This window comes from Heloderma suspectum, chromosome 4 (assembly GCF_057233095.1).
Source record: "Heloderma suspectum isolate Gila_16-S chromosome 4, 16-S_ref, whole genome shotgun sequence".
NCBI classification, from domain to species: domain Eukaryota; kingdom Metazoa; phylum Chordata; class Lepidosauria; order Squamata; family Helodermatidae; genus Heloderma; species Heloderma suspectum.
The window spans coordinates 163,677,314-163,704,008 of NC_139461.1; the positions used below are offsets into that span (position 1 = coordinate 163,677,314).

The 26,695-nt window shown below is 44.4% G+C and overlaps 1 protein-coding gene across 1 annotated transcript in view; it reads left to right on the forward strand.

Moving 5' to 3' along the window:
• ADCY10 (adenylate cyclase 10) overlaps positions 1-26,695 on the forward strand; it is a 170,279-nt gene that overhangs the window by 103,620 nt on the left and 39,964 nt on the right. The window contains exons 25-32 of the mRNA XM_084851606.1: positions 426-494; positions 2,274-2,316; positions 7,269-7,500; positions 8,621-8,728; positions 15,331-15,506; positions 21,008-21,167; positions 23,110-23,314; positions 23,394-23,490. Coding sequence (XP_084707732.1) covers positions 426-494; positions 2,274-2,316; positions 7,269-7,500; positions 8,621-8,728; positions 15,331-15,506; positions 21,008-21,167; positions 23,110-23,314; positions 23,394-23,490 — 1,090 coding nt within the window. The remainder of the gene's footprint in view (positions 1-425; positions 495-2,273; positions 2,317-7,268; positions 7,501-8,620; positions 8,729-15,330; positions 15,507-21,007; positions 21,168-23,109; positions 23,315-23,393; positions 23,491-26,695) is intronic.

Sequence of the window (26,695 nt, forward strand, 5' to 3'; positions counted from 1 at the left end):
GATCGAGGAAAGTGCAGTAGTTTTCTGAATGATGTTATTTTTATAGCGTGTAATTGCACAATTCTGCTATACTGTGGTAGTATAATGAAACATATAGAAAGGCAGAGAAAGATAACCCCTGGAAAAAAGCAAAGAATCTGGAAGTAGAAGCCCCAGTGGAGGATAAAAGTTTCATGTGGAACTGCCCATGGGAGCATGAGTAAATGGGGGTTGGGCAATTATGTTGGGGCCACATGCCAGCAGTGGGGTGGCCCTGCCCATTTCAGGGTGTGGCCCACTCACTGCTGGCACAAGGCCTCCAATATGCTTGCCCAGGACCAATTCAGCCCTCAGCTGAAAAAGATTCCCCACCACCCCCAACCCTAGCCGCACAAAAGCACAATTGCCCTCTTTCTTGAATGATGGAATCTATTTCTTACCTTCAGACACTATTGTCTCTGCAAACTGGAAGGAAACTGGAATTCCAAGAATTCCAAGGCGCATCATTAGTAAAGGTAGGCTCATATTTTTAATATATCAGATAACTCTTGAAAAAAGTGAAGGTTACAGGGGGTTGAACACAGTCACATTTGACTTGAAAAGAGGAAACTTGTCTAAAAATGACAGCCTGTGTGCAGCTGCTGTGGAAAAGGTGAATTCCATGTTAGGCATAATTAGGAAAGGTGTTGAAACAAACCTCTAAAACCAGTAGTCTGGGTTTGCATGTCACACTCCACAACCTACGAAGGAGCCGATCGTGGGTTGCAGGGTAAAAGGGGAAGAGGCAAGCGCACTCTTACTTTTTACGTGCACGGCAACCCATTGTCATTATGTGCAAACAGGCCATCTGATTTACCCTTTGAAGAGGTAAACAATAAACATGGGTTGTTCACACAGGAAGAGTGCACAGGACTAGAAATGGATGCAGTTATGCAAAGGCTAGCAATATGAATTTATTCAAGCTGAAGAAATGGCCCATGAACTGTATTTCAGATAGCACTTAAAGTTTTGCCAAGTTTTAATTACAGTGCAAAAAAGAGGATTTCGGGGATGGAGGAGGTTCCTTGAATGCCCCTCCCCTCAACTTTTCTGTGTCAGTTCACTGCATGCAAACAAAGCTATTCTGGGTGAGATAATGCCTATATGCTCTATTTGCCCTCAACGACATCTTCATGAAGGCAGATATGACTGACTACATAAAAACCACATTGTTTATAGCATGAAGTCTGACTGGAAAAGAAATTGCTATACTAGCAGCTAATTTGGGGTACAAATGGATTTTAAAAGGTACCAGGGTGGGAAACAAACAGCGTAGGAGCACATTAAGTTGGTGGCGACCTGCAGTAAAAATCTTGCCCCTTTTTGTAAAAGACTTGCCCCTTTTTGCCCCCCCCCAAGCCCCAACTGGTAAAATGAGGGGAGATAATATTAATGAAAGATGGGGCTGTATGCTCCCAATCTTGTCTTATCTTGGAAGCTTTCCAGGGTCAGCCCAGGTTAGTACTTTGATGGGAAACTGCCATGGAATCAGGTTTCCTGCATTGAGCAGGGGGTTGGACTCAATGGTCTTGTAGGTCCCTTCCAACCCTATGATTCTATGATTCTATGTATTTGAGTTCAGCACTAATTTGGAGGCTTAAAAAAACTGAAGAATGATGCTTCCTCAATCACGTTTTTTCTAATTCTTGACAGGTTATATAGCCCCTTTCACATATTCACAGTGATATGGGAGCCATTTCCCTCTGTGGTGTGTTCCCACAAAGCAGTATGTGAATAATGCAATCCTGTGTTTTTCCGCATGCATGTGAATCAGCTCAGAAAGCCTCATGCAATTCAGTGCCACTCAAGTTACTGCACCATCACGAGGGGTTATAACATGAGAAAGCAGTTTTCACCAAGGGGGTGGGGGTGGGGCTACACCAATTCTGAATGCTGACCACGGTTAGGTTGTATTTGAGTCCTTGAAGCATTGCAAGGATGTCATCTTTTGAGATATAGACTGGCATTCACGTGAAAGAATTAAATACCACATACCAAAATCAGCTCAGTAGCGGCAGTGCAAAGATGCCCCATATCACTCTTCCTCAGGTTCAGTCCAAAAAGCATTAATACAATGCAGCCTCTATTCAGAGCTTCAGCACAAGCCCAGTCCAAATGAATGCTTAGTGGGTTGCCACCAAGTCTCCCCATTTGTATCTATTGATAATATTCCCTTCCTGACTTAACAAGAAACAACAGCATGTGTTGTGCTAGGACAATGTATTTATTTCTTGTTACTTTCTTCCTTTCCTTAGAAGACAGCATACGGAGACGCTTCACCATGCAAGACTCCTTTAGGTTTGATGGGAATAATGTCCATATTTCTGGGTGTTCCTGCATGACTGGGGAGTGGGGCAGCTCGCAGTGTGGCACTTCCTTGAGGACCTAAAGGCTGCTTTACATGGAGTCAGATGAATGGCTCATCTTGCCGGATACTAAAAAGCCCCTTTCTAGATTTAATCTCACATCCAGATGTTCAGCCAAGGGTATTTCTCAGTCCTGTTACTCGAGATCCCTTAATTTGGAAATAAAGGGAATTAAATTAGTTGTTTTATATATGCAAATCACACATACTGTCTTTGATCTGTGAAATTTGCAGCCTCCAGCACTACTCTGGCAAGTACTAAGGGTTGCCTTTTATTGCCCAGTGTCTGTGCCAAAAGCCTGTGGAAGTTGCCAGTAAAGAGAAACACACAGGCAGAGCTTTTTATCTTCTATGAATCCCATTTCTGAAGAGATTTGGCAAATTAAGTATTGACTGTACTGGTCTACCAACTAAGTCAGATTAGTTTTTCCTAAATATATTTCATCATTCTTCTTCCAAAAAGGCCACAAAAGCTTAAGGAAGAAACAGACTTCAGGAAGACACAGGGCTGCTGCCCAAAATGACAGCTTCATTCTCTTCCCCATGTGATCTAGTGAAACTCGATGTGTGATTTGAAAATACTGTGCACTGTGGTTCCCCACCCATACTTATGTAGAATTGGGGTCTGGGGGGCTCATGTTGAGATGAGCTTCACTAGATATTAGAGCAGGGGTGTACAACTTGAATTACGCTCAGGGCCGCTTCTATATTTTTTACTAACTCCAGATGGTCACATTACTACATTAAACACAGTAAAACAGTTTTGTTACAATTTTGTTACAATTTACAATTAGTATGTTCTCTAAAGAGACAGCATATAGGGGGTTGTTGGCACTGGGATGTACTGCTTTCTTCCTCATGAGGAAGAAATGGACATTCTGGAGGAGAAAAACATAAATTTCTGTTCTTCTCAAGGAAAGTGGAACAGCTAGGCCCTCCTTCCTTTTGCTTGATTTACTTAGATCACTCTTTTCAGGCATCAGAGATGTTACCTATCTATTGGAGACAAGGGAGAGTTTTCACTTCTGATACTCTGTATGCTCCCAGGGCTGAACCCGCTGAACTGACTTCTTCTCTTCATGAGACCTGGGAGAGAAAGTGGAGCCAGTTAGTTTTTGTAACTCATCCTTGTGTATTTATATACATTGGTTTCATCTCTCCAAGGAATTGTTTTCTTACTGTTCTCGTTATTTATTTATTTATTTATTTATTGCATTTATACCCTGCCTTTTTTCCTCTTGCAAGGAACCCAAGGCGGCTTACATTATCCTCCTCCTCTCATTTTATCCTCACAACAACAACCCTGTGAGGTAGGCTGGGCTGAGAGTCTGTGACTGGCCCAAAGTCACCCAGTGAGCTTCCGTGGCCGAGTGGGGACTAGAACCCGGATCTCCCAGCTCCTAGTCCAACACTCTTGCTACTACACCACGCTGGCTCTTTTTAACATGGTTTCATCTTTGTCTCTTAGAACACTTCTGAGATTTTCAGCATTTACATCTGGGAACTGAGGGGGAAAGCCCTTCCTCCCCTGGCCATAAAGTTTAGCATCTACCTCCTAGTCCTGGAGGAGGGGCCTTTCCCCAAAGCTCCCTGTTCTCCTTTCCCTAGAGAAGGGCAGAAATTCATCAGTAAGTCAAGAATTTATATTTTCCATCACAGCATCATAGGGTGTTCAGATGTCCTCTTTGATCATATGCCAGTATTTCCAGTGGTGCCCTCTTTCTTGTTCTTCGTGTAACATTCTGGGAAACTGAACGCTAAGGGAAAGGGCTTCCAAGGTGACTGGTGGTCTTTCTTTTTGGCAAAGCCAGTTCCAGTGGCTTCTGCCCTCCTTACAAAGCAGCACTGTTGACTGCAGCTCAAACTTGTGTTTGTGTGTGGAAAGAGGCAAGTACATTTGTTTATGGAGACACTGCTGGAGAACACACACAAAAAGCTGCTGGAAGTCAGTGCTGTGCCACTTTAAGAAAAAATAGAGATCTAGACTAGCAGCAGCTTAGTCCCAGCAACTGCTGCTAGGCCTGCCTTAGCACCAGCAGCCCAAACAATAGTCTTAACTTGAGGAGGGGATATGCCAAAGGGCACCAGCAGTTGCTGGGGAGCAACAGTGGGAAGGGCGAGAGAGGGGAGCATCCAGAGGGAGATGAAACAGCGGGGTGAGGGGGATCAAACAGTTGCACCCCCCACCCCCCACACAGGAGGGCTGCAGACAGGGAGATGGCCACAACTGGCATTTCTGTTGTGCAGGGAGAGCTGCTGTCATTTTTGGTGGCAGTCCCACGTCTTCCACTTATTTCCAGCTGGTTGTACTTCAGCTGAGAGTTTCCTGGTAGTCCCCATCCAGAGAGCTGACAGTCCCATGCCTGCTTAACTTCAGCAGTTGGATGGCATCATGCCTTTAAACCATCCTCTAGGCCTCATCACTGTTGCTTGACCTCCATCTTGCCTTCTCCCTCTGAGCTGTGCATTGCAGAAAAATAATGTTACAATCCTATTCAGATTAAAATTTACAAAAGCCTGTACAAAAACTGGACAAATGCATAGAACAATTAGCAATCTGAACAATGTATTTTGGGATCAGAATATGGGGTTAGCCTTCTTGCAGATTGTTGGCTTCCATGGCATGGAGAGCTGTGCTTGCATGCTTAAAGACTTCCTCACTATCAGAAAAAATATTATTACCTTGATATCCTACCCTTCTTCCAAGGAGCTTAGGATGTTGTAGATGGCTTTCTCTCAATTTATTTCATTTTTAATCCAGCCTTTCCTTCCTCTAAGGAGTTGGGGTGATGTACAAAGCTTTTCTCCTTATTTACCTTACAGCAACTCTGCAAGTAGGCTGAGTATTGACAACCAGCCCAAGACAACCATCCAGAGAGAGTGTCCAGGTTTCACAAGTCTCAGTCCAAACATTCAGTCTGCAACACCACACTGGGGCTCATGAGAGCATCCCAATTAGTTTATGCATGTAAATAAAAGAGGGGGGCGGCCATAGCTCAGTGGCAGAGCCCCAGCTTCAGTCCCCGGCACCTCCAGTAAGGTGTGGAAAGACTCTTGTCTGAAACCCCGAAGAGCCTCTGGCAGTCAGTGTGGACAATCCTCCGCTGGGTAAACCAATGGGCTGGATTGGTATAAGGCAGCTTCACATATAAAACAGGGGTATGTGCCTCTTATATTTTAAATCAATAAAACTGAGCTGACCCCCCGCCCCTCCACACACACACATCTTACTTCCCCAGGCTTTGTTGCTACAGGCACTTTCCCCCCAGCCGCCATCCCTTCTGGTATTGGAGCTGAGCTGGGTGAAAAAATACCCAAGGGACAATGTGTGGGGGATTGAGCAAGGGGATGGGCCAGGGATCAGTTCCTCTCATAGAACTATTCCTTTTGTTGTATGAAAGGCCCTCACATACCCACTTTGCTTTATACGTTAATGGGGCAAATATGAGAATATACCGACATGGCTTCCCCGCATCCCACCTAGTTTGGCCCAAAAGATAGTGATTGGTCTTAAGTCAGCCAGCAAGCTTCATAGCTGAGCTGGGATTTCCTGGCTTTTGCTGGTCCAATTCCAATATGCTAATTATTACAGCTGTCTGGCTAGCCCCTAGTAATGAATGCTCCAGAAACAGCTCCGAGGTGTTAGCAGAAGTGACTGAATAAAACAGACTGAATGCAGAAAGTGAAGGACCTGGCAAACTTTATTCAGTCATAAACAGATAGTGCCCTGGCTAAGCAACTAGAAGTATATGATAGCAGAGCAAATCAGGCTGGGCTTCTAACAGAATAGAACCACTAGTACTACATCCTGAACATGCTAATCTTCTTATATTACACAAACACCAGGCTAAAAAGGAAATTTATTTGGCTCCACCTGGATGCTTGGCAACATTTGATGCTCAACAACACTACAAGCGAGAAGGATGTTGGAATTGTTGTCGATCACAAGCTGAATATGAGCCAACAATGTAATGTGGCTGCAAAAAAGGCAAATGCTCTTTTGGGCTGCATTAATAGAAGCATAGCTTCCAAATCCCGGGAAGTACTAGTTCCCCTCTACTCAGCACTGGTTAGGCCTCATCTGGAGTATTGTGTCCAGTTCTGGGCACCACACTTTAAGAAGGATGCAGACAAACTGGAGAGGGTTCAGAGGAGGGCAACAAAGATGATCAGGGGCCTGGAAACAAAGCCCTATGAGGAGAGACTGAAAGAACTGGGCATGTTTAGCCTTGAGAAGAGAAGACTGAGGGGAGATATGATAGCGCTCTTCAAGTACTTGAGAGGTTGTCACAGAGAAGAAGGCCAAGATCTCTTCTCGATCATCCCAGAGTGCAGGACACGGAATCATGGGCTCAAGTTACAGGAAGCCAGATTCCGGATGAACATCAGGAAAAACTTCCTGACTGTTAGAGCAATACGACAATGGCACCAATTCCCTAGGGAGGTGGTGGGCTCTCCCACACTGGAGGCGTTCAAGACGAGGCTGGACAGCCATCTGTCAGGGATGTTCTGACTTGGATTCCTGCACTGAGCAGGGGATTGGACTCGATAGCCTTGTAAGCCCCTTCCAACCCTACTATTCTATGATTCTATGATTCTATTTCCCCCTCCTTGTGACCCCTGTTTGCACACAAGGTTCTCTGATGCATGCAGTGCTGTTAATTAGCTTTGCACCCTAAGTAACTCTTGCTATTTCACCTAATAACTATTTCTAAAACTCCAGCAACAAATAAAGCCTTAACATGCACATTTCTTTGGTGTGATCCCCTGCTATTGTTATTCCAACACTAGATTCTGGTATTTTCTAAGCGCTTCAATTCATGTTGGAGAAACCAAGCTTGCTTTAGGAGTCCCTCAGCATTCTTTCCTCTCCCCATTTTGCCAGAGCTGAAGATACAGAAATGGAATTTCTAGAGAGGATGGATGAAATCATCATGTTTACAGAGATGGGAAAGAAAAGGGTCATGACCATGGGCTCCTGTGAGTGTGAAGAGATTGTGGAAACTGTCATTGTGCCCTTGTCTCAACACTGTTTGGCTACGGGCAATTACAGTCGGGCTTTTTATTACTTGTTGGAATGTGCATCCGGTTATGTACACCTCTCCAACAACTACATGGTGAGTGAGACCTATCCATTCTTCTTTCTGCCTCAACCCCACAGTAATTCCACCCTTCCCCTTTCTTTACTGTTAGAGGCCATTCTAGATCAAAGTATCTTAAATACACATTTTTGCATGTGTCTATAAATTTGTGAAAGTCCAAGGCTAATAACTTAGTATGACAAAAGCTCATACATTTAATTCTAGCTGTATGTGGGAAACATTCCAGTGGTATAAACAAACCACTACTGCCTCTGCTCCCCCCACCCCGAAAAGAAAAAAAACCCACATTGAACCGAACCTACCCTACCCTACCCTACCCTACCCTACCCTTCCCTTCCCTTCCCTTCCCTTCCCTTCCCTTCCCTTCCCTTCCCTTCCCTCTTTTCTTTTCTTTTCTTTTCTTTTCTTTTCTTTTCTACTTTCATGCCTTTCCAGAAAAGCAAAGAACAGGGCTGAATGGTTAGCTCATCCATTTCCTTTTAGCTGTACTCCTATGGTGAATAGGCCTAATGTACACTGAACCCTAGAGGCACTTCTGCCTAGGTACCAGAATATTTGTTTCGGAGGCTTGGAAAACCTGGGTGGGGTAGTGGTGAGTGAGAATTCAGTTTAGTTTGTTTCTTGACAAGAACTTACCAAAATTCACAAATTTCTTTGTAAATGGGAGGAAAGGAACTTAAGATTTAAATAATTCAAATGTGGGAGAAACTGAAGCAGGCAGATTTGTCCATCTGGGCCCAGGACTTTGAGTGCCTCGCTCTTGAAAGTCTAAGCTTGAACCCCTGTGGAATCAGGTTTGAATCACTGTAGATTCGACCATATTTGTGGTGCTGAATTAGCGTAGTCACCTCTTTTTTCTGACAGGCTCCTCATCTTTCACAGCTGTATGGCAAGCAGGCACATGCCTCTCCATGCTAGAAACAGCTGTAACTACTGGAATGGGCCGGTGCATTTCTGTTGAAGTTTTTAAAATAACATTTACTAAAAATTGCAAATTTCTAAGTATTTGGGATGGAAAAGAATTTCTAACTAAAATGCGGCAGAAAAGGAAGGTGACAGAGTCATCCATCCCTTGGATGGGGATAAACAAAGATATAGAAAGTAAATCCTCTGTTCTGTGTCATTCTTGTTTGAGGCCTTTACATACCTGAATACAGCAGAAAGCCTGTTGAAATCTGTGGAATGCAAGCCAAAAATCTTTAGCCAGTTTGAGGAGTCAGTGTTGTACAGCCTGAAAGGAGAGGTAAGGAGACCTGCTGGAGCTGGCGAATAATGTGTGAGCATGGCTGTTGGCACCCTAGCTGCTATTCTCCTGTGAAATTGTCCCATTGTACCGTATCCTCACCAGTTACTCTGTCAGAAGTATAATGCACGTTGAAACATAGATTTCACTCATGTTATTTATTAATGTTGAAATTACTTCTGTAAATCATTAAGCAGTTGATGGATTTAAAATCAACAGCAACATGTCTCACCACTTTTGCTCATCCTGGTTTATACCAGAGAGTAGGGTGACCCATGGGGTGGCATTAACCTCCAGCCTGTAATGACCTCCTACTTTAATTTCCCTGATAGGAAATAATAGAGCCATGAGTTCTTATGAAGCAGGGAAAAAACATACAGGGGCAAAAAAGAAAAACATCAGCTGATGGGATTTAGCTGCATCCACATAGGAGTAGCCTTTGGTTTCACTCCCAGATCTTCTTTTTCCTACCCCTATAGAAATGAATTGTTACATTAGTGCCCCTGGGGATGGGAAAAAGAAACTCCATCTTTATAGGCTCTCTTTACACCTGGCATTTTATCCCACTACAAACTGGTCCTTTTGATTCCGGATCCTTTACGGGATTCAGACTGGCCCTGTATACAGGCATGTCTCATAGCGCATCCCTCCGCTCTACACCTTTTCATGGCTGGGCAGACCTGCATGGAAAAATCAGGACAGAAGGGGGCTGCTGGCCCCATGCCCCCTCCCCTCCCCTGCTCATTGGTTCCTGTAACATGATTGATGGCTCTACCTGTCCCTCCACTCCTCCACAGCAGAAAGGAAGTCAGAAGCCCTTCTAGTGACCTGGATAGTGGGCTATGGGAGCTGGTCCCCTGCACCCTCCTTCCTCCGACTTTGTGGCCAGGGAGAGAGAGTTTTCTCTGTGGCTTACCGCGAGGTTGCTGGCACTGCTAGTCCTTTTCTGTTAAATATGTCAGTGTGTGATGGAATTAAATGCAGTACATTGCTTTTGAGGTTGAACGGTATACCGATTTCCAGGTCCCAACTACAGAAGTAAGAAATCCACAAACAACTTGTATACAGTCAATGCACCAAGCCGTCCCTAGCAGCACCCCCCCCCCCAGGTGCCCACTTCACGGGGACACCCTCTTCATTAGATTGGGCTTGCTTCTCTCCCTGCCCCCCCCCCGGCCCACATGCTGTTATTGCTCTTCCCCCTTATTCTGGCTTCCCAAACACCCTGCAAGGTGGGCTAGGAGAAGAGATAGTGGCTGGCTAGGTGGGAAGGAGTACTGTGGAAAACCACCTAAGCATTGCTGCCTTATCTAAAACAACTCCACACCTCAAAAGGAAACCATTAAAAATGACCATTCCTAGCTCTGCATGATGAATTTATTCAGGGGAGAAAAGGCACTTTTACTACCTATTGAAATCCTAACTGTCAAGCCATTCTCTTGCGTGGCTGAGAAGGGAGACTCCCCCATCCACCCTGGGAGGAAAAAAGCCCATCAATCTGGTGAGCAAAAGGGAGAAAGAGCAGTCAGGGAAGTCAATGGGAGGGAGAGGTTCAAAGTAAATGCATTGAACTGGATGGGAGACCTTAAGACTGCTACTGTAAGTAGACCTTCAGTGCACTCCTATGCATGCTTACTCAGAAGCAAGCCACACAGATTTCAATGGCACTTACTCCCAGGAAAGGAAAGCCTTAAGCCAAAGAGTTTACTCAGAAGTAAGCATTGTTGCGTTCAGGGAGATCTCAGAGAAGCATTTGGGATGGGTAACCACTTTACAGGTCAAGTGCCCATAGTGGAATGCGAGAGAGGCAGAAAGGGTCACTGGAAGCCTGTTCAGTGTCCTGCCCCCCCCCCCCCGCTGATTTGTTGTCATGAGAATGTTACTCAATACCCCCTAGCACACGCCCACACAAAGCAGGACAAAGCACTAAAGGGGAAATACACGTGGGGAAAATGGCAATTTCAATCGCAAGCACAGAAAATGCCGGGTTCTCCCCATTCTCAGACAACACAAGGAGAGGGAGGGGAAATTGTGAGATAGCAGCAGGAGAGCAGCATTGTTGTTTAAAGCTCCTGTGAAAACCAGTGATTAAAGAAGAATGATCCTGCTAAAAAACCAAGGTGTGAACTATAGTGACCAGTGAGATGGGAAGCCAAGCATGAATAGAACACACTGACAGAGGAGGCTCTTCCTCCCCCCCATTGCTGGGGTGCTGTGAGCAGAACTGGGAGTGGCGCACCTGAGATGGGCTATGCTTCTTGCCCCAGTTCTGCTCATAGACACTGAGTAGACCGGTACACTTTCACAAGTAGCCTTATTTGAAATCTCATTACAACCCTGCTTTCCCCCAGGCTTTTCAAAACTTCCCCATTTTGTCTAGGAACACATCGAAGCACCACACATTTGCTAAATGTCCGGCTAAATGTTCCATAACAGGATCTCCAGTGAATAGATGCCAAGCAAATATTGCCTCAACTCATTTTGGCCCAGGTACTGGCAAATTGAGCCAATAAGTGTTCTTTGTTCTTAATCATTTTCCTGTTAAAAATGAAATGTTTGGAGGAATGTTTGGATATATTTGGATCGACAATAGTACGTCAGTATCTAGGGACTGAATGACAACCTCAGCATCCCTATCACTGTGCTTGAGTGAAGTTGTACAAGCCCAGTTGGCATGCCTTTTCTCCAGGAGCTGAAAGTAGTGTACATGGTGCCCCCATTTTATCCTCACAACAACCCTGTGAGGTAGGGTGGCTAAGAGATAGTCCAAGGTCACCCAGTGAGCTTCATAGCTGAGTGGGGAACTAAACCCATGGTCCTAGTTCACACTAGTAGCTGTGCCTGCTGTTACCATGAATTTCTTCAGGTGGTTACCTGGGTAAACTTCCTGAAATGCATAGCTAGCTTGATGCTCAATCAGTTCTTCTTTGCTCTTAATATGAGCACGCAGTTTGGGGAAATGTGACATCTTAGTTTTAGATGAAATGTGGTAGCATGTTCCTTTCCCACCAGTTCATTTCATCTCCCTCTTTTCTTTCACACAATGTTTGGTGGACCAATTAAACACACCAGACTACTATATCATAAATGTCTGTTGATTAAATGTGTTTTTCTACAAATGCAGATGTAAAGTTCTTGCAGGCTAACATGTTGCATGTTTTTGATATTGTCATACCATAAAGTATTACCATTTTTCATGGCTCAGTGCTGTTGGGTTGTCATAATAACTAGTATAATGTATGGTATCCTTTCCTGTGGCTTCTAATTTCTGGAGTACTTTAGCTTTGTTGTATGGCAGAAAATGTGATCCATTGCATGCAAATAACATTTGAGGAACAATACCACCTGCATATTGCCAAACATATTCATTCTCATCAACTTACGCAAAAATAAATATCTGCAAAACTCTTCTTTACTCTTTTATGTTGAATACCTTGGGGCCATCTAAAATGGAAACAGTTTGCAACCTGATTCTTTTTTTAAACCTCGTTTTCAGGAAATCAGATTTGTTCTTTCCATGGTACATGCAGACAATTATGGAGGGATATCCCCCCGCCCCAAACAACCACTTTGGCATGGCAGACAGGTGGAACTTTGCGGGATCAACAAGCTTCCTCCCCCGCCCCAACCCCATAGGCTTCCCCTTCTCCTCTCTCAGCCCCACTCTAAATGCAGTGAGGGAGAGGAGTGTGTGGGCGCACCTGCTCTCCAGTGACCCTGAGCAGCATGTTCAGCAGGACCAGCTGGCCCATAGCTGCTGTGAGCGTGCACTGCAATGGAGGCTTCACGGCCCCCCTTGCTTCCGCTGCAGTTGCACCCCAGGCTCCACAGAACAACAATCATACCAAAGCAGGATAATTTGGGGGAAAACAAAGGACCTTTTCAACTCATTGTTGTTGTTCAGTTGTTCAGTGTCCGACTCTTCGTGACCCCATGGACCATAGCACACCAGGCCTTCCTGTCCTCCGCTCTCTACCAGAGCGTGCTCAAGACAAGTTCATATTTATTGCATCGGTGATGCTATCTAGCCATCTCATCCTCTGCTGTCCCCTTCTCCTTTTGCCTTCAGTCTTTCCCAGCATCAGGGTCTTTTCCAGATAGTTTTCTCTTCGCATTAGGTGGCCAAAATATTTGAGCTTCAGCTTCAGTATCTGTCCTTCCAATGAGCACTCAGGGTTGATTTCCTTTAGGATGGACTGATTTGACCTCCTTGCAGTCCAGGGCACTCGTAAGAGTCTTCTCCAGCACCACAGTTCGAAAGCATCGATTCTTCGGCGCTCAGCCTTCCTTATAGTCCAGCTCTCACAGCCATACATTACTACTGGGAAAACCATAGCTTTGATTAGACGGACCTTTGTCGGCAAGGTGATGTCTCTGCTTCTGACTATGCTGTCTAGGTGTGCCATAGCTTTCCTCCCAAGGAGCAAGCGTCTTTTAATTTCATGGCTACGGTCACCGTCTGCGGTGATCTTGGAGCCCAAGAAAATAAAATCTGTCACTGCTTCCATGTCTTCCCCTTCCATATGCCAGGAAGTGATGGGGCCAGATGCCATGATCTTCGTTTTTTTAATGTTGAGTTTCAAACCAGCTTTTGCACTCTCCTCTTTCACCCTCAACAAGAGGCTCTTTAGATCCTCTTTGCTTTCTGCCATTAGGGTGGTATCCTCTGAGTATCTGAGGTTGTTGATAATTTTCCTGGCAACCTTAATTCCGACCTGTGATTCATCCAACCCAGCGTTTCTCATGATGTACTCTGCATTTAAGTTAAATAAGCAGGGCGACAATATGCAGCCTTGTCGTACTCCTTTCCCAATTTTGAACCAATCGGTTGTTCCATGTCTGGTTCTTACTGTTGCTTCTTGACCCTCGTACAAGTTTCTCAGGAGACAGGTAAGGTGGTCTGGTACTCCCATCTCTTTCAGAATTTGCCAGAGTTTGTTGTGATCCACACAATCAAAGGCTTTAGTGTAGTCAATGAAGCAGAAATAGACGTTTTTCTGGAATTCTCTTGCTTTCTCCATGATCCAGCGAAAGTTGGCGATTTGATCTCTAGTTCCTCTGCCTCTTCAAAACCCAGCTTGTACTTCCGGTAGTTCTTGAAAAGGTCCTTTGTTTTTTCCAGATAGGTGCAGATTCAGAACAATAGCCACCCATCTTGCTCTGTGTTGTAAGAGCAGCACAGGTCAATGAGAATTGCTTCTAAGTATGTTTAGTTCTGCAGCTGCGAATGTGTGTGGAAGAAAAAACACAAAAGCAAAGGGGCATCCCACAGCAGTGATGTATGACCCAAGCACACCCCTAGGTGCACCCTTAGGTTTTGGGGTCCTACAGGTACATTTGTCATTCAGGGAACACAGACAGGGAGTCTTTAATTAGTGTAGTGTTGTGATTGGCAGCTCTAGCTTCCAAGCATAATGAATGGTTTTAGCAGTGCTTTCCAATCCCGGTCCTTTCGGGGAGGGATGATGAAGTAATACAGCACAGGGCTGATCCCGTGTTCAGTGCTCTTGACTAGTTCTCTCTCCCAGGAGCAAGATTGTTAAGCGTTTTGGTGGAGCTGAAGGTGCATCATTGGGTGTTTGCACAAAAAATCCTGGATGTCCAAGTCCTTCCACCTCCAGCACTATTTGCTTCACATCCATCATCCTGTCTACTGTCCCTGTTGCACTTGCTGTAACTTTGGTGCCAATTGAGCAGAAAGCAAACAAGTCTAAAAAGAGTATTTTATTTGACCTAACTCTCTAGCCACTGCACCTACCCTTCTGATTTTTTTCTAGTTTCTTGCTAGGAACATATCTCTAACATATGCCATTGTCATACACGTTGCCAGAAAAATCATGGAGGAGGGTTTTTTTTGTTTTGCTGCCACTGACACCTCTGAATTCTCAATTCCATGTGCATGCAGGAGCAGGCACCACAGAATTGGGGTATCTGCCTCTGATTTCACCAGTATATAGATGATTACTTTTACCCTCAGGTTCACATGGCTATCAGTGTCCAGTGTTTTCTGATCTTTGTACCTGCCTGTCAGTTTCCATGGACAGAGCTACTCCTACCTCTTTATGGCTGATAATTAGGGATGGGTGAACATTTGTTTGGTCTGCATTTTAATGTGAATTTACCTAATTTCATACATTCAAACCAATATACAAACCAAAACTCCATTATCCTTCAAAATTCACACTTCTCCAACTTTGCAATGGAGTTCTCCAATTAAAAATGTGAATAAAAATGTACATGTTGGGGAAACAAGCATACAAAAATGAGTATATTTGTGAAAATAATCTTAAAAATGCATTCTATTAGGAACATAGCTTTTAAAAATGTGCATACTAAGCAAAATTGCAAACAAAAATGCATGTGTTTGGAGAAATTCACACAAACATGAGTACAATTTTTTTTTAATTAAAGAAATTCTCAGAGTTCACCACAAACTGAAGTTAAGATTGAAAAAATGAGAAAATGAAAGGAATGGATAGATTTATCCATCCCTACTCATAATCATATCTGACTTGAGGTCAGTCACACCAACAGATATCTCACTTCCTGGGACACTAAAGAACAATAATTCTTGTATTGTTTTCTTCCACATGTCTCTGTAGGTCTCTTACAATATGGGTCAAATTACTTTGGCAAAAAAAATGATGAGGAAGGCTTTGAGTTTATTGAAGAGAAGCTTCCCAGTGACTATTGTGGGAGCCTTTTTCATGTCCATGGTGGAATCGTCCAAACATTTATCTCATCAGAAGAAGCAGTCTCTTTGGCAAATGCGCAGTGGGTGAGATTCTGACTAACTGTTTAAAAATGGCTGAATGTGGATGGGCTACAGAACTACCAAATTGAAAGGGATTTGTGTACCACCTAGTCCATGCCCTAGACCTGAAGTACTGCACAGGTAGATGCCAATCCAGCCTCTCCTGGAAAACCTTCCAAGGGTGCTTCCAGACAAAGGGCTCCTAGTGGTAACAATCAGAGGGCATTGTGCAATTATTCCATCTTGTTTAATGGATTTTCTGCAGTAAGGAAAATTATGAGAGAAGTAGTAGGCAAACACAGGAGGGCTACGAGTGGAAAATGATGTTGTCTGGAATTCCTCCCTGCCCCCACCCCTAGTAAAATTCCATGAATGAGGCAAGGTAATGGTGCAGTAAAAGCCTCATCTGGAAGCAGGCCAAGTAAAGGGATGGCACCATTTCCATGGCTCCTTAGGTAATGACAGCATAGTCTTTTGCTCAACTGGTTTTTGGGTCATGATATTTTCTCCTAATGTTTAACTGGAATCTGTCGTAGTGTGGTATGAACCCATCCAGTACAGAGTTAAACATGCTTAAGCCAACTGGAAAAGGTGTTGGGTTGCATTTTATCCCAATCAGGGTGCATGAGGTGAACAATGGTTCCTAGTCATCTTAGATCAGCTTTCCCACACCTGATCCCCTCCAACTGTGTTGGAACATAATTCCCATCTTCCTGATCCAGCATGACCAATGGCCATGATGACTGGGGATGGTGGGAGTTTGTAATGGCCCCAAGAGTGTAACCAAGTCACCTGTAGTTTTAGAGGGACCTAGAGATCCATAATGCTTTGCTTAGGTTAATTATTAGTGCAATTCGCTTGCTAGCGGGCCGCTGAGCATGTGAGATGAGTCAAAGGTCGATAGCACGGCCTCAGCACATTCCATGCTAATGAAGGCTAGTATCTTATCAGGGCCTAGGATGTGCCTGAGAAGTGAGGCTATGTTTATGCCGAGCTACAGGTGTCTGTGCTGGGAAAGTTCTGATTGTTTTCCTTCTGAACTAGCACTGTTAGTTAGCCCATGCTGGGAAAGTTGCAGATGAATGCTAATTAACACTTGCTTCTGTCATGCTGCCTCACTGCTAACATGTATGGTATAAAACCCATTGTACCCCTTGGCTCTGGGTTCAGAAAATCCATCTGATCCAACCATTGGGTATGCCTGTGTGCTGTAAGTACTCAATAAAGTCTCCTTGTGAGCAAACCTGGGTCTGGCTTATCAGTAGCTCGGCACCTCCAAACCTTAGCAGCCCACAGCCAGGTCATACAATTGGCGCAGCGAGCAGGGTGCCAAGAGAACTGATATATTCAGATTCAAAGAGAAGGAGGATGTGGTTGTTGGCATGCAAACTCGACTCCTGGGCTGTCCGCAGTAGGAGCTGTGGGGTCCGGTTGCAAAGCCATCGCCGGTCCTGGGCAGACTGGAAGCCTGCCCAGAGGCCAAGCAGGACAGCACGCCAGTGGCTCTGGAAACTGCATTGGAATCTCTGCAGCTGGAAAAGTGGTCAGCTAAGGAGGCGCAGGGTGCAAGAACTCTGGCTTGGCTTTTGCCAACAGCATTGCAAACTGTCAGGCAGAAGGAGTTGAATGGAGAGAGAAAGCAAAAAAGCTCAAGGACGAGCTGGGGAAAGAACAAGATTTGAAGATGTTAATTAGAGAAACATTGCAAGACAGCCTGGCCTCTAACAAGGCGTGGGAGCGTGAGGCTGAAGAATTAGCCATTACACGGATACTCCGAGCTCGGTGGAATTGCCCAAAGCGTTCTGAAGTGTGCAACATCATCACTTAACCTGATTGGGATGAAATCCCTAAGAAGTGGAAACTGGAGATGAAGTCCCAGAAGATGAAGCTGAGGAATGGAGTAAAGGTGAAGAATTCGCACCCAGGGCACAGGCTAGACCCCTCTTAGAGTGGAAAGCGCACCAGAGGATGGTCCCAAGGCAGAATGAAGTGGAGAAACCACATTGAAGATCTCAGTTATGGTAATAGTGTTTAATGTTGAACTGTTTTAGAATTACATAGATCCTGTAGCTACTGACCATCAGCTATATGATTTCTGATTCTGAAGAGTGTAACCATGAAACTTTTGCCATGGGATTCCCTGCAATAAAGAAATCTCACTGATTTGCAAAGGGGAGGGGATCATAGCCAATTATAGTGTGTAATGCCATGTGAACAGCTTTAAGAATGACAGCCAATGTAGATCTCTCCTTTTCTCCTTGCAAAAGAGATGTTTTTAATGTGTTTTACATAGCTTAAATTTAGATTTCCAACTAGACCCATTGAAAGCTCAGAAGCACTGGCAATGGGTTTACATGCTCCCTAGTTTAGACAGTCGCTTCCCCTCAGCAGTCTCCAAGCAACCAAGCCGAGAAAGTGTGAGGGGAGGAGAGTAAATTTTTAGAGTGAAGAGGTGCTATGAGAGCAAAAATAATTTTAAGGCCCAGCTTCAGTAATGCAGTGAAGCCTTGTAAGTTATAGCCAAGATAGAAGTAGCCAGAAGTAGCCTGGAAGGGCTTGGGCCTATACAGTTTTTAGAATGTCAGAGTCTGTGTGAGCTTATCTCTGTCAGTGTTCTCAGAGCGGATCCAGGGGGAGTTGCCCAACTCCTTGTCCGCCGCTGGTCTAGCCTTGGCAGGCAGGGAGACTGGAAGATGTCTGTGAGAGCCTGACAGGGGCAGAGTGGGATTTGCAGAAGAGTCGCCCAGGTTGAAGCATCACTGCTGGAGAGCTGAGCAGTGCTGCCCTGTTTAGACAGAAACCTTGATGAAAAGATGGGGGTTGGACTCAATGGCCTTGTAGGCCCCTTCCAACCCCACTATTCTATGATTCTATGATTCTGTGATTCTATGACTAAAGGCCCTTGTCTGTTGAGGGATCTGGAAGGGGTGTACAGTCACACCTTCTCCCTTAAGCTGATGCAGAGGCAGGGAGCCTTTGCTGGAAACATCTCGTCTTCATTGCCCAAAGCCTTCTCTGTTTGGATCCATCATCATCTGGGCTTTTAAGAGACACTCTGCACATGGACTGGAACTTTGGATTGTTAAAGACTTGCCATGAAAAGTACTATGAGGCTTTTCATAGACTTGAACTCTCATTGCTGTGGATTGTGTGTCTGTGTTTGTAGTCAGCTCAGTGTACGGCAGGCTGAGTTTGATCTACGGCTTTTGGACTTCCCTCTGCCAGAACTCATGCAGCATAGAGTTGCCGATGTGAAAGCGGTGGCCTAGAACTCTTTGCATGTGTGAGTATGCCCTTCCCTTGATCTTGATGGGCCCTGACCATGTAACCTGGAGGAGCAGTATGATTGCTGGATCTGCTCCATCATGCCTCACCATGCAAGAGGTGTTTTCCAGTCATGGTGTTAGATTTCAATGAAAGTTTGTTTTGTGCATTTTATGATTTTTAAATACTATATGATACCTGAAAACGTCTTTAATGTCAGTTACAACTCTGAATGATACCGAGTGTGGTTCCCAATGGTTTGATGTCAGTGCCTTCAGAGGCAAACAAATCCATATAAATCAAAGAGGGTTTTGAGTAATTACATGATGGGATAGGCCCCACCACAGCCATTAGTGTGTTGGGAACAAGTGACAACATTCCAAGATGGGTATGCACAAATTAGAAAGAGCATCCTGGCATTAACTACCCCAAATGGTAGCTTTAGATCTGTAGAGAAAAAGTGTACCTGTGGTTTCCCCCAGGGTGGATTGGGAGGTGCTCCCTGGGACTGTCATGGGGTCCCCACAGGTTTGTGAATACCTTAGAGAGCGCTGCAGTAGGGAATTACAGGGCCTGGAATGTGAGATGGCAATGAGGCATCTTCATTGCAGCTGATTATGCTTGGAGTTTGTTCCCTGGGGGTGGGGTGGCTGCCATAATGTACAAAGTGAATATCTTTGGAAGAGCAGTGGACATGGTATTGAGTGCCGCCGCTGAGGCACTAGAAGCCATTGGAACAGAGCTGACAACATGAGAGCTGCTATTTTGCAGAACCGCCTGGCTTTAGATATGATTACAGTGGCCCAAGACAGTATTTGTGCTATGTTGCTGCAGGAAGTCTCCTTGTAAGCAAACTTGGGTCTGGCTTATCATTATCTTGGCACCTCCAAACCTTAGCAGCCCACAGCCAGAGCATACAGAATTGTAGTCCAATACATCCAGAGGGCACTAGGTTAGGGAAGTCTCTCTTAGATTATCAGAAATATATTTTAAATACTTTAAATATTTGAAAACTGTGAAGATTCTCTTTCCCCACTCCAGTCTTCTTGGCAGTACCACCTTTGAGACTGAGCCTACGCTGCTCCCACATCAGCTGAAATAGGACATGCCAACTTGCATTCTTATAGCTCTGAACTGGTCTCATCAAGTGTTGATCTTTCTCCTGCTTTTCTTTGCCAGTGATAGGTGTATACCATTACCCTGAATGCTGACCCAATATTTTCTTTCTCTTAAGTGTTTTATTACAGTTCCTTCTTATGGCAGTGTGGTCATTCTTAGGCATGCAGGGAGTGACCACCTGCTTTCCAAACCCAGCCACATACAGTTCCACCTTAATCTAGATAAGACTTGCACAACTGCAGATGCATGAAGCCAAACACCAACCACCAGCTGTTGGCCGCTGGGGCTCAATAAATCCCCAATTTTTGCTGTTCAGTTTGGTATGTATTATGTTGTGCAAGTATGATCTAGATCAAAGGGAAAGCAAAGGTCAGAACACACATCATGTTTTTGCCACATAAGGCCTTACGTAACAGTGGTGTTAGGGTTCCAAACCCTCCCAGTGAATAATGAGGTAACAGAGATTTGCTGTGCTATCCACAACATCTTTATTCAGTCAAAACACGTCTTCACACCTGTAGCATCTGTGCAGGCTAGGAGCAGCCCTCTAAGCCTAAACAAAGCAAGGCAGTTGCCTATCAATTAAATGGACAGTTTCCTGCTGTGCCTGGCAGGCGTTTACTGGACTCCTCCTTCAGGGAGGGTCCTCCTGACTCAACTTCTGGTGTGCAGCCAATCTGGTGGACCGCCTCCTACCTCCTCTCAGCTCCACCCACTTCACCCTGTGATGGACTCTGGGATCTGTCAATTCCGGTGCTCCCCCCAGAATTCTATAGCGGGGTAAGGGGAAGATGGTCTCTGAACCCAAGCCTCCTGTTTGTTAAGCTCCCGAGAAGATTCATCCCTGACTCCTGGAAAGTCTTGGGGGATTTCCTCCTCCACTCTGTGTCTCATCTGGGCTTCTTCTAGTTCTGCCTCCGAATCTGACTCAGAAACCAAACAGGGAGCCTTGGTTCCATCGTGACAAGTGGTTCTAAAGAGGCTCCTCATAGACCTGGATGAGTACGAGTCTCTCCAAACCACCTGGCCTCCTCTATTGTTGCAGTAGAGTGTTTGGGCTCCCTAGATTATGTCACAGCTAGAAAGTTGGGTCAGGGTCTGAGGCTCTCTGGCCCTCTAGGCTGCTATGTCATTTTTTGTAGCAGGGAGAAGAGACTAGCTATTCTGTACCAGCAAGGTCACTGCCTTTCCCTGCTGTGGCAGCTCTTCAGCCAGGATCTTGCCAGAAACAGCAAGAAGTTCTCCCGCTTGGCAGCTCTCATGAAGGTCAATTGTGCAGAGGAGTCTGAAGATGAGTCCCAGGTACATCCATCATAACCAGAAAACTTTTCCACCTTGCTCTGCAGGCTACTCCATCCTTGCATTGTTCCTTCTCTGTGATGGAGAAAGCATGTACCCAGTAATGCCTGAGAACTCACACTTTAGATTGCTTTGAGTGGATCAACTTCCTCACCTTTGGGCCCATGTCATTCTCACAATCAGGCTGGTGAAAAAATTGTAGAAGGTTAGATTTGTTTCCTACTCTTCATGTTTAGAAGTGCAGTGGTGGTCCTCTTGCACATTCATGACTGTAGAATCAGAAAAAAGAACAGACTTCTCTCAAATTAAATAACTCAGTACAGAGATATGTACAGTGTGTTTTTCACCCTGGGTTCATATATGGGAGCCACAGGGGCTTCCCAAGGCATGTTTTTAGGATGAAGAGACATTTTCAGACATTACAAGATGTAATGAGATTAATCTCTGTGATCTTGAAACTTAGCATTACTTTTACATCAATTTGCTGCCATATATTTATTATTTATTAATTAAAATGTTTCATAATACTTCTTTGCAAAGCTCAAAGCATAAAAGCTCAAAATATAAACAACAAAATTATAAAACCAACATCAAAGCACATATAAGGCAAGGTAGCCTCAGTTAATTTAAATCCTCACTGAAAGACTCGTAGAATCAAGGTTTTCAACCTTTTCAGAAGAAAAAGCACAGTAATGTTGATGCCTTCCTAACTTCTTCTGGGAGGAAGTTCCAAAGTTATTTCAGCTATTGCTGAAAAAGCCCAACCCATGGGCACCGCCATCTGAACCTGTATGGAAAGAACAGACACCAGAGCCAACTGATTTGACCTCAGACTGTGAGAGGGCTCATATGGGAAGACCTAGTATGAGGGGCTCAGGCTGTGTGAGGCTTTAAAGGTTAAAATCAGCACCTTAAATTAGTCCTGGAAACAAAATGATAATTATTGAGGCTGGTGCAAAACAGAGTATGCATCTACCTTTGGAGATGTGCCTCAACATTCACCAGCTGAAGCTTCCGGATCATCTTCACTGGCCATCCCATTTAGAGTGCATTACAATTATCAAGTCTGGAAGTTACAAATGTAGCAATCGGTGTAGCAAAACTAAACCCATCTAGAAGAAGGCAAAGCCTCCTGATCAATTGATTGCAAATGAAATAGGCAGTTCTAGCAATATGTTTCACCCAAAGCAAGGCCAAGTTAAAGGGCACATCCAGTCCCTTTACCTGGTCCAATAAGGTGACACAGACCCCACTGTAAGTTTATCTCCTCTAGACCTACCAGCCAGTCTAAATTCCTACCAGTAATCAGCTCCATTTTGTTAGCATTCAGTGTCAATCTCTTTCCCTCACTTGACCATAGCCTCCAAACACTGGCTAAGAACTGAGATGACTGCTTCTGGGTACTTAGTCAAGCCTATGTAAAGCAGGGTTTCATCAGTGTATTGACACCCAGCTGTAAAGCTACAGATAGTCAGCAGCTTCAAATAGAGCATCAAGAATAACACTGGGCCATGTGGAACTCCACTTAACAATTCTCAGAGACCCGAGGCAGCCTCTCCAGTTATCACCTTCTGAAATCTCTCAGATCGAAAGAATGAACCCCTTGGAGTGCTTTCCCCGACACTCCAGTTCAAGGCAATCTAAGAAACACTATGGTTTGCTGTATGAAAATCCACTGAATGGTCCAGCAGAATCAACAGTGAGAGATTCCCTTTGTTAATATCCAAACAAAGATAATCCTCCAGACCTACTAATGCCATCTTGGTCTTTTTTTACCAAGGTGGAAGCCAGATTAGAAAGGGTCAAGGAAAGGTCAAGATAAGCTCTGCGGGCTTCTGATTTATCAAGGTGCCTCTTTAAATCTGGTGGTAAAACCGGCTCTGTCTAATAGAGCGTTCTACACAGGGAACAAATTCCACTTGTTTTGTTATTTGCAATATCATAGATCATCTCCTCCTACATGGAATTCTCACTCTGCTGTCAGCTGATGGGCTGCCAACATGAATGGATGAAATATGAATTAATGGCCATCAAACGTAGTTCTCACCTTCAAGTTGTTGGAGAAGGACTATTAATAATAGCTAAGCTGGCACTATCACTGGCTTACATGAAGCTTTGCCTGGGGAACCTGCCCTTAGCCATCCAATTGGGTAAGTCAGTCTAACAGCTCCGAATGGTAGTGACTGTGGTAATGAAGAGAGGTAATTTTATGCATTGCTTACTTTGCAGGTTATCGAGCACATGAACTATGTGAGCAGCTGAAGAAACCTAAACTTGACTATATTATTCTCTCTGACCTTTTTACTGCTCTTTTTCTTAGCACCAGGTATTATTATTATTATCATTATTATCATTATTATGCCTTATTTGCTAAAAAAATAAATGAAAGGCCATCAAGGCGGTGCACAACAATTTAAAACAAAAGCACCTGAAAACAAATGCATTAAAAACAGTAAAACATTAAACTACATAATTTAAAGGCTAAATTAAAAAGATGTGTATTTCCACCCTTTCTAGAGGCCAAAAGAGTGGGGGACAATCATAGTTCTTGGGGGAGTTTGGGGCCCTTTCACTCATGCCTGACAAACAGATCTCTGCAGGTAATGGTGTCCCCAAGAAGGCCTCTCCTGTAGATCTTAATAAATGGACAGGTTCATAACAAGATAGGGGATAGCTCTCCCTTAGAGAGCTAGGACCGAAGCCATTTCAAGTGTTAATGTTTAAAACCCACCCCTTGAATTGAGCCCAGAAAACAATTGGCAACCAGTGTAAGTCTTTCAGGACAGGTGTAATATGATCCTGATAATATGCACCAGTTAGCAGCCGAGCTGCCACATTTTTCCCCAATTGATGCTTCTGGACTTTCTTCAAGGGGAGCGTTACATAAAACATACCTTTCTTTATTGCCTAAAATAGCTGTTTTTCAAACTTTCTACCTTCCACATCAACCTGTCTTCTGCAGGACCTGTGTGTATCTGCCATGGAGCCCTCTGTATTGTGGAAGGTTCTGCAGCATGTTCTAGGGTGCATAGTCTGATGAGGAAGAGTACTAGTGTTGCAGAACTCAGAGTCAGAGAGACCACGGAGTGAAGGAAAAAGAGTTCTTCTTTATTTAACGCGCGGGCTTAAGGCTGGAATCACTTCCAAAGAGCCAAAAGCTCCGATTTACATCAGCACATTGTTTTTATAGATATTGTGACACATAGGAAACAGCTCCTCCTCTCCCTCCCATGTGGGGTTGCAGTCCTCAACATTTCTTCTCCTAGCACCATTGTTTATAATACAAGAAATGGGTTATAGGGTAGCCATGATAAGCAGAGAACAGCAGAGAACATGATATACATATCACTATGACCTTAGCCTTTGTTGACATGATAAGAAATTCCTGTGTCTCGTCAGCTTACAAACATATATTTCAGAGAGCAAGAGCTCAGCAAGAACAAGAAGCATGAGACTGCATGAGGCTACTTAGTCTGACCCCCGATATGGCTGCTACATTCCCCCCTTAAATGCATAATTTTATTACAATTATAGCATTTCTGATAAGCAAATGCTCATAATAGTCTGCAAAGCACCATACAAAACTTTTTATAACATACATATAACTTAACCTCCTGTTGGGCTATTAGAGCGTAGAGGGCGGCAGTTTTACTAGCCGAGACATAAAACAGATTGGTTAAACAGCGCATAAGACAAGGAATGCAAAGGCATAACAGTATCTCTATGAACAACACTGGTAGAATTAGGATGAACAATGCTTTACTCCAGTGATGTTAGCCAAGTGAAGCCAGTAATTATCAGCGAATCGCTGGGACAGACTTCCCCCTCCAGGGGCAGACCCCCCTTTTTCACACCTTATTAAGGAACTATAATACAGCACCACTAACACTACAACATGCATATTTGATCTTCTTTGGGATCTGACCGTACTCTGGGCAGCTATTCACCTGGCTAGCTGCAGTAGGGTCTAGTCCCTTTTTTCAATTTTCCCCAGTTGCAGGTCTGACCGTACGCAAGGTGGACAGTCTCCCGGTGTGCCCACAGTAAGGTCTAGCCTGTGTCTTCTTACTGCTTTTTCAGAATAATTTTTAAAGGATTTTCAGGATTTCTGTTCACAGTCCATTTCCCCCCTCTCGCTCTCTTGACTCGTGTCTAATGTATCCAGGGTTTAACTCCAGCTACTTTCATAGCTGTGGGGGTGGAAAGTATAACAGTTTTTGGTCCTCTCCATCTGGGAGTCAAAGGGTCATTTTTCCACTTTTTAACTTATACTTCATCTCTTGGTTGGAAAGGATGAACTTCTGTGATGGGAATTGGGGGCTTATTTTCTAAGACAAAGCGACGCTGGGCTTGAAGAACTTTGCCCAGTGTTTGGACTTCTTGCTTAAGGCTAATGTTTGCTTGCTCTTGATGCCGCTCCAGTGTCAGTCATGAAGTCAATGTCACGGCCTCTCACAGTCAATGTCACGGCCCCTCTCAAGCTGTTTTTTTTCTTGCCTGTTCTGGCTCTTTTGGTTTTCTCCTTTGTGTATTTGATTTATTTTATTTGGGCATTCATGCCACCAATGTCTATCTTGTCCACACTGGGCACACTGTGCCTCTGCCTCCGCTGGGTCTTCTTCTATTTTCTTGTCCACGTCTTCTTGGGCCTATGGGTCGAGTGGGGTATACTGGCGATAGGCATCTAAAAGACGCTCCAAGTACGCTCTGGGGCCTCGGTGGCACCTTGCAGCACTTTAGACACCTTGGTCATATTAACTGACTTCTTCATACCTGCCTTCATGGCTTCTAACAGCAGGGTTTGATACTGGGTGAGGTGCTCTAGCCCCGCTTGTGTTTTGGGATTCCAGCTGGGGGTGGGGGGAGACTTTATTGGGAAACTTACAGCACACAGGCATACCTAATGGTTGGATCAGACAGCTTCTCTGAACCACGAGCTATTGGGCTAAATGGGTTTTATACCATACATGTTACCCATGAGGCAGCACAACACTAGCAAGTATTTTTAGCATAGGCTAGAAGTGTTTGGTGCTCAGGCACAGCCTCCTGTAAACAAACTTCGCTTCCCAGGCAAAGTGCTTGATAACACTTTCACTCATTAGTACGGGAAGAGAAATCTCTCTCTCTTTTTTTTTTTGCTTTCTTTTTTTTTTCTTGCTGATCTGCCTGTATTGTAGATCATGTTTCAAACTTTCTACATAAAACTTTCCGCTCCATGCACCAGCCTTGTCTCTTCATGTGTCTTTTTCAAGTTAAACTCACTTACTTAAACCTTTCTGCCCTACACTAGTCCCAATGACGCACATTTGGGATAGGCTCTTCTTCTCTTTCTAGTTACATTTTCTCATCTTAAAGAACTATTACATTATTGTGGCTACTTTACCCCCAGGTAATAAGCTCTAGCCCCTTCATGGATCACTGCCTTGTTGTGGCGAAGGGGCTTGCGTAACTCAGTGAAGCCATAAGCTATGCCGTGCAGGGCCACCCAAGATGGACAGGTCATGGCAGAGAGTTCTGACAAAATGTGGTCC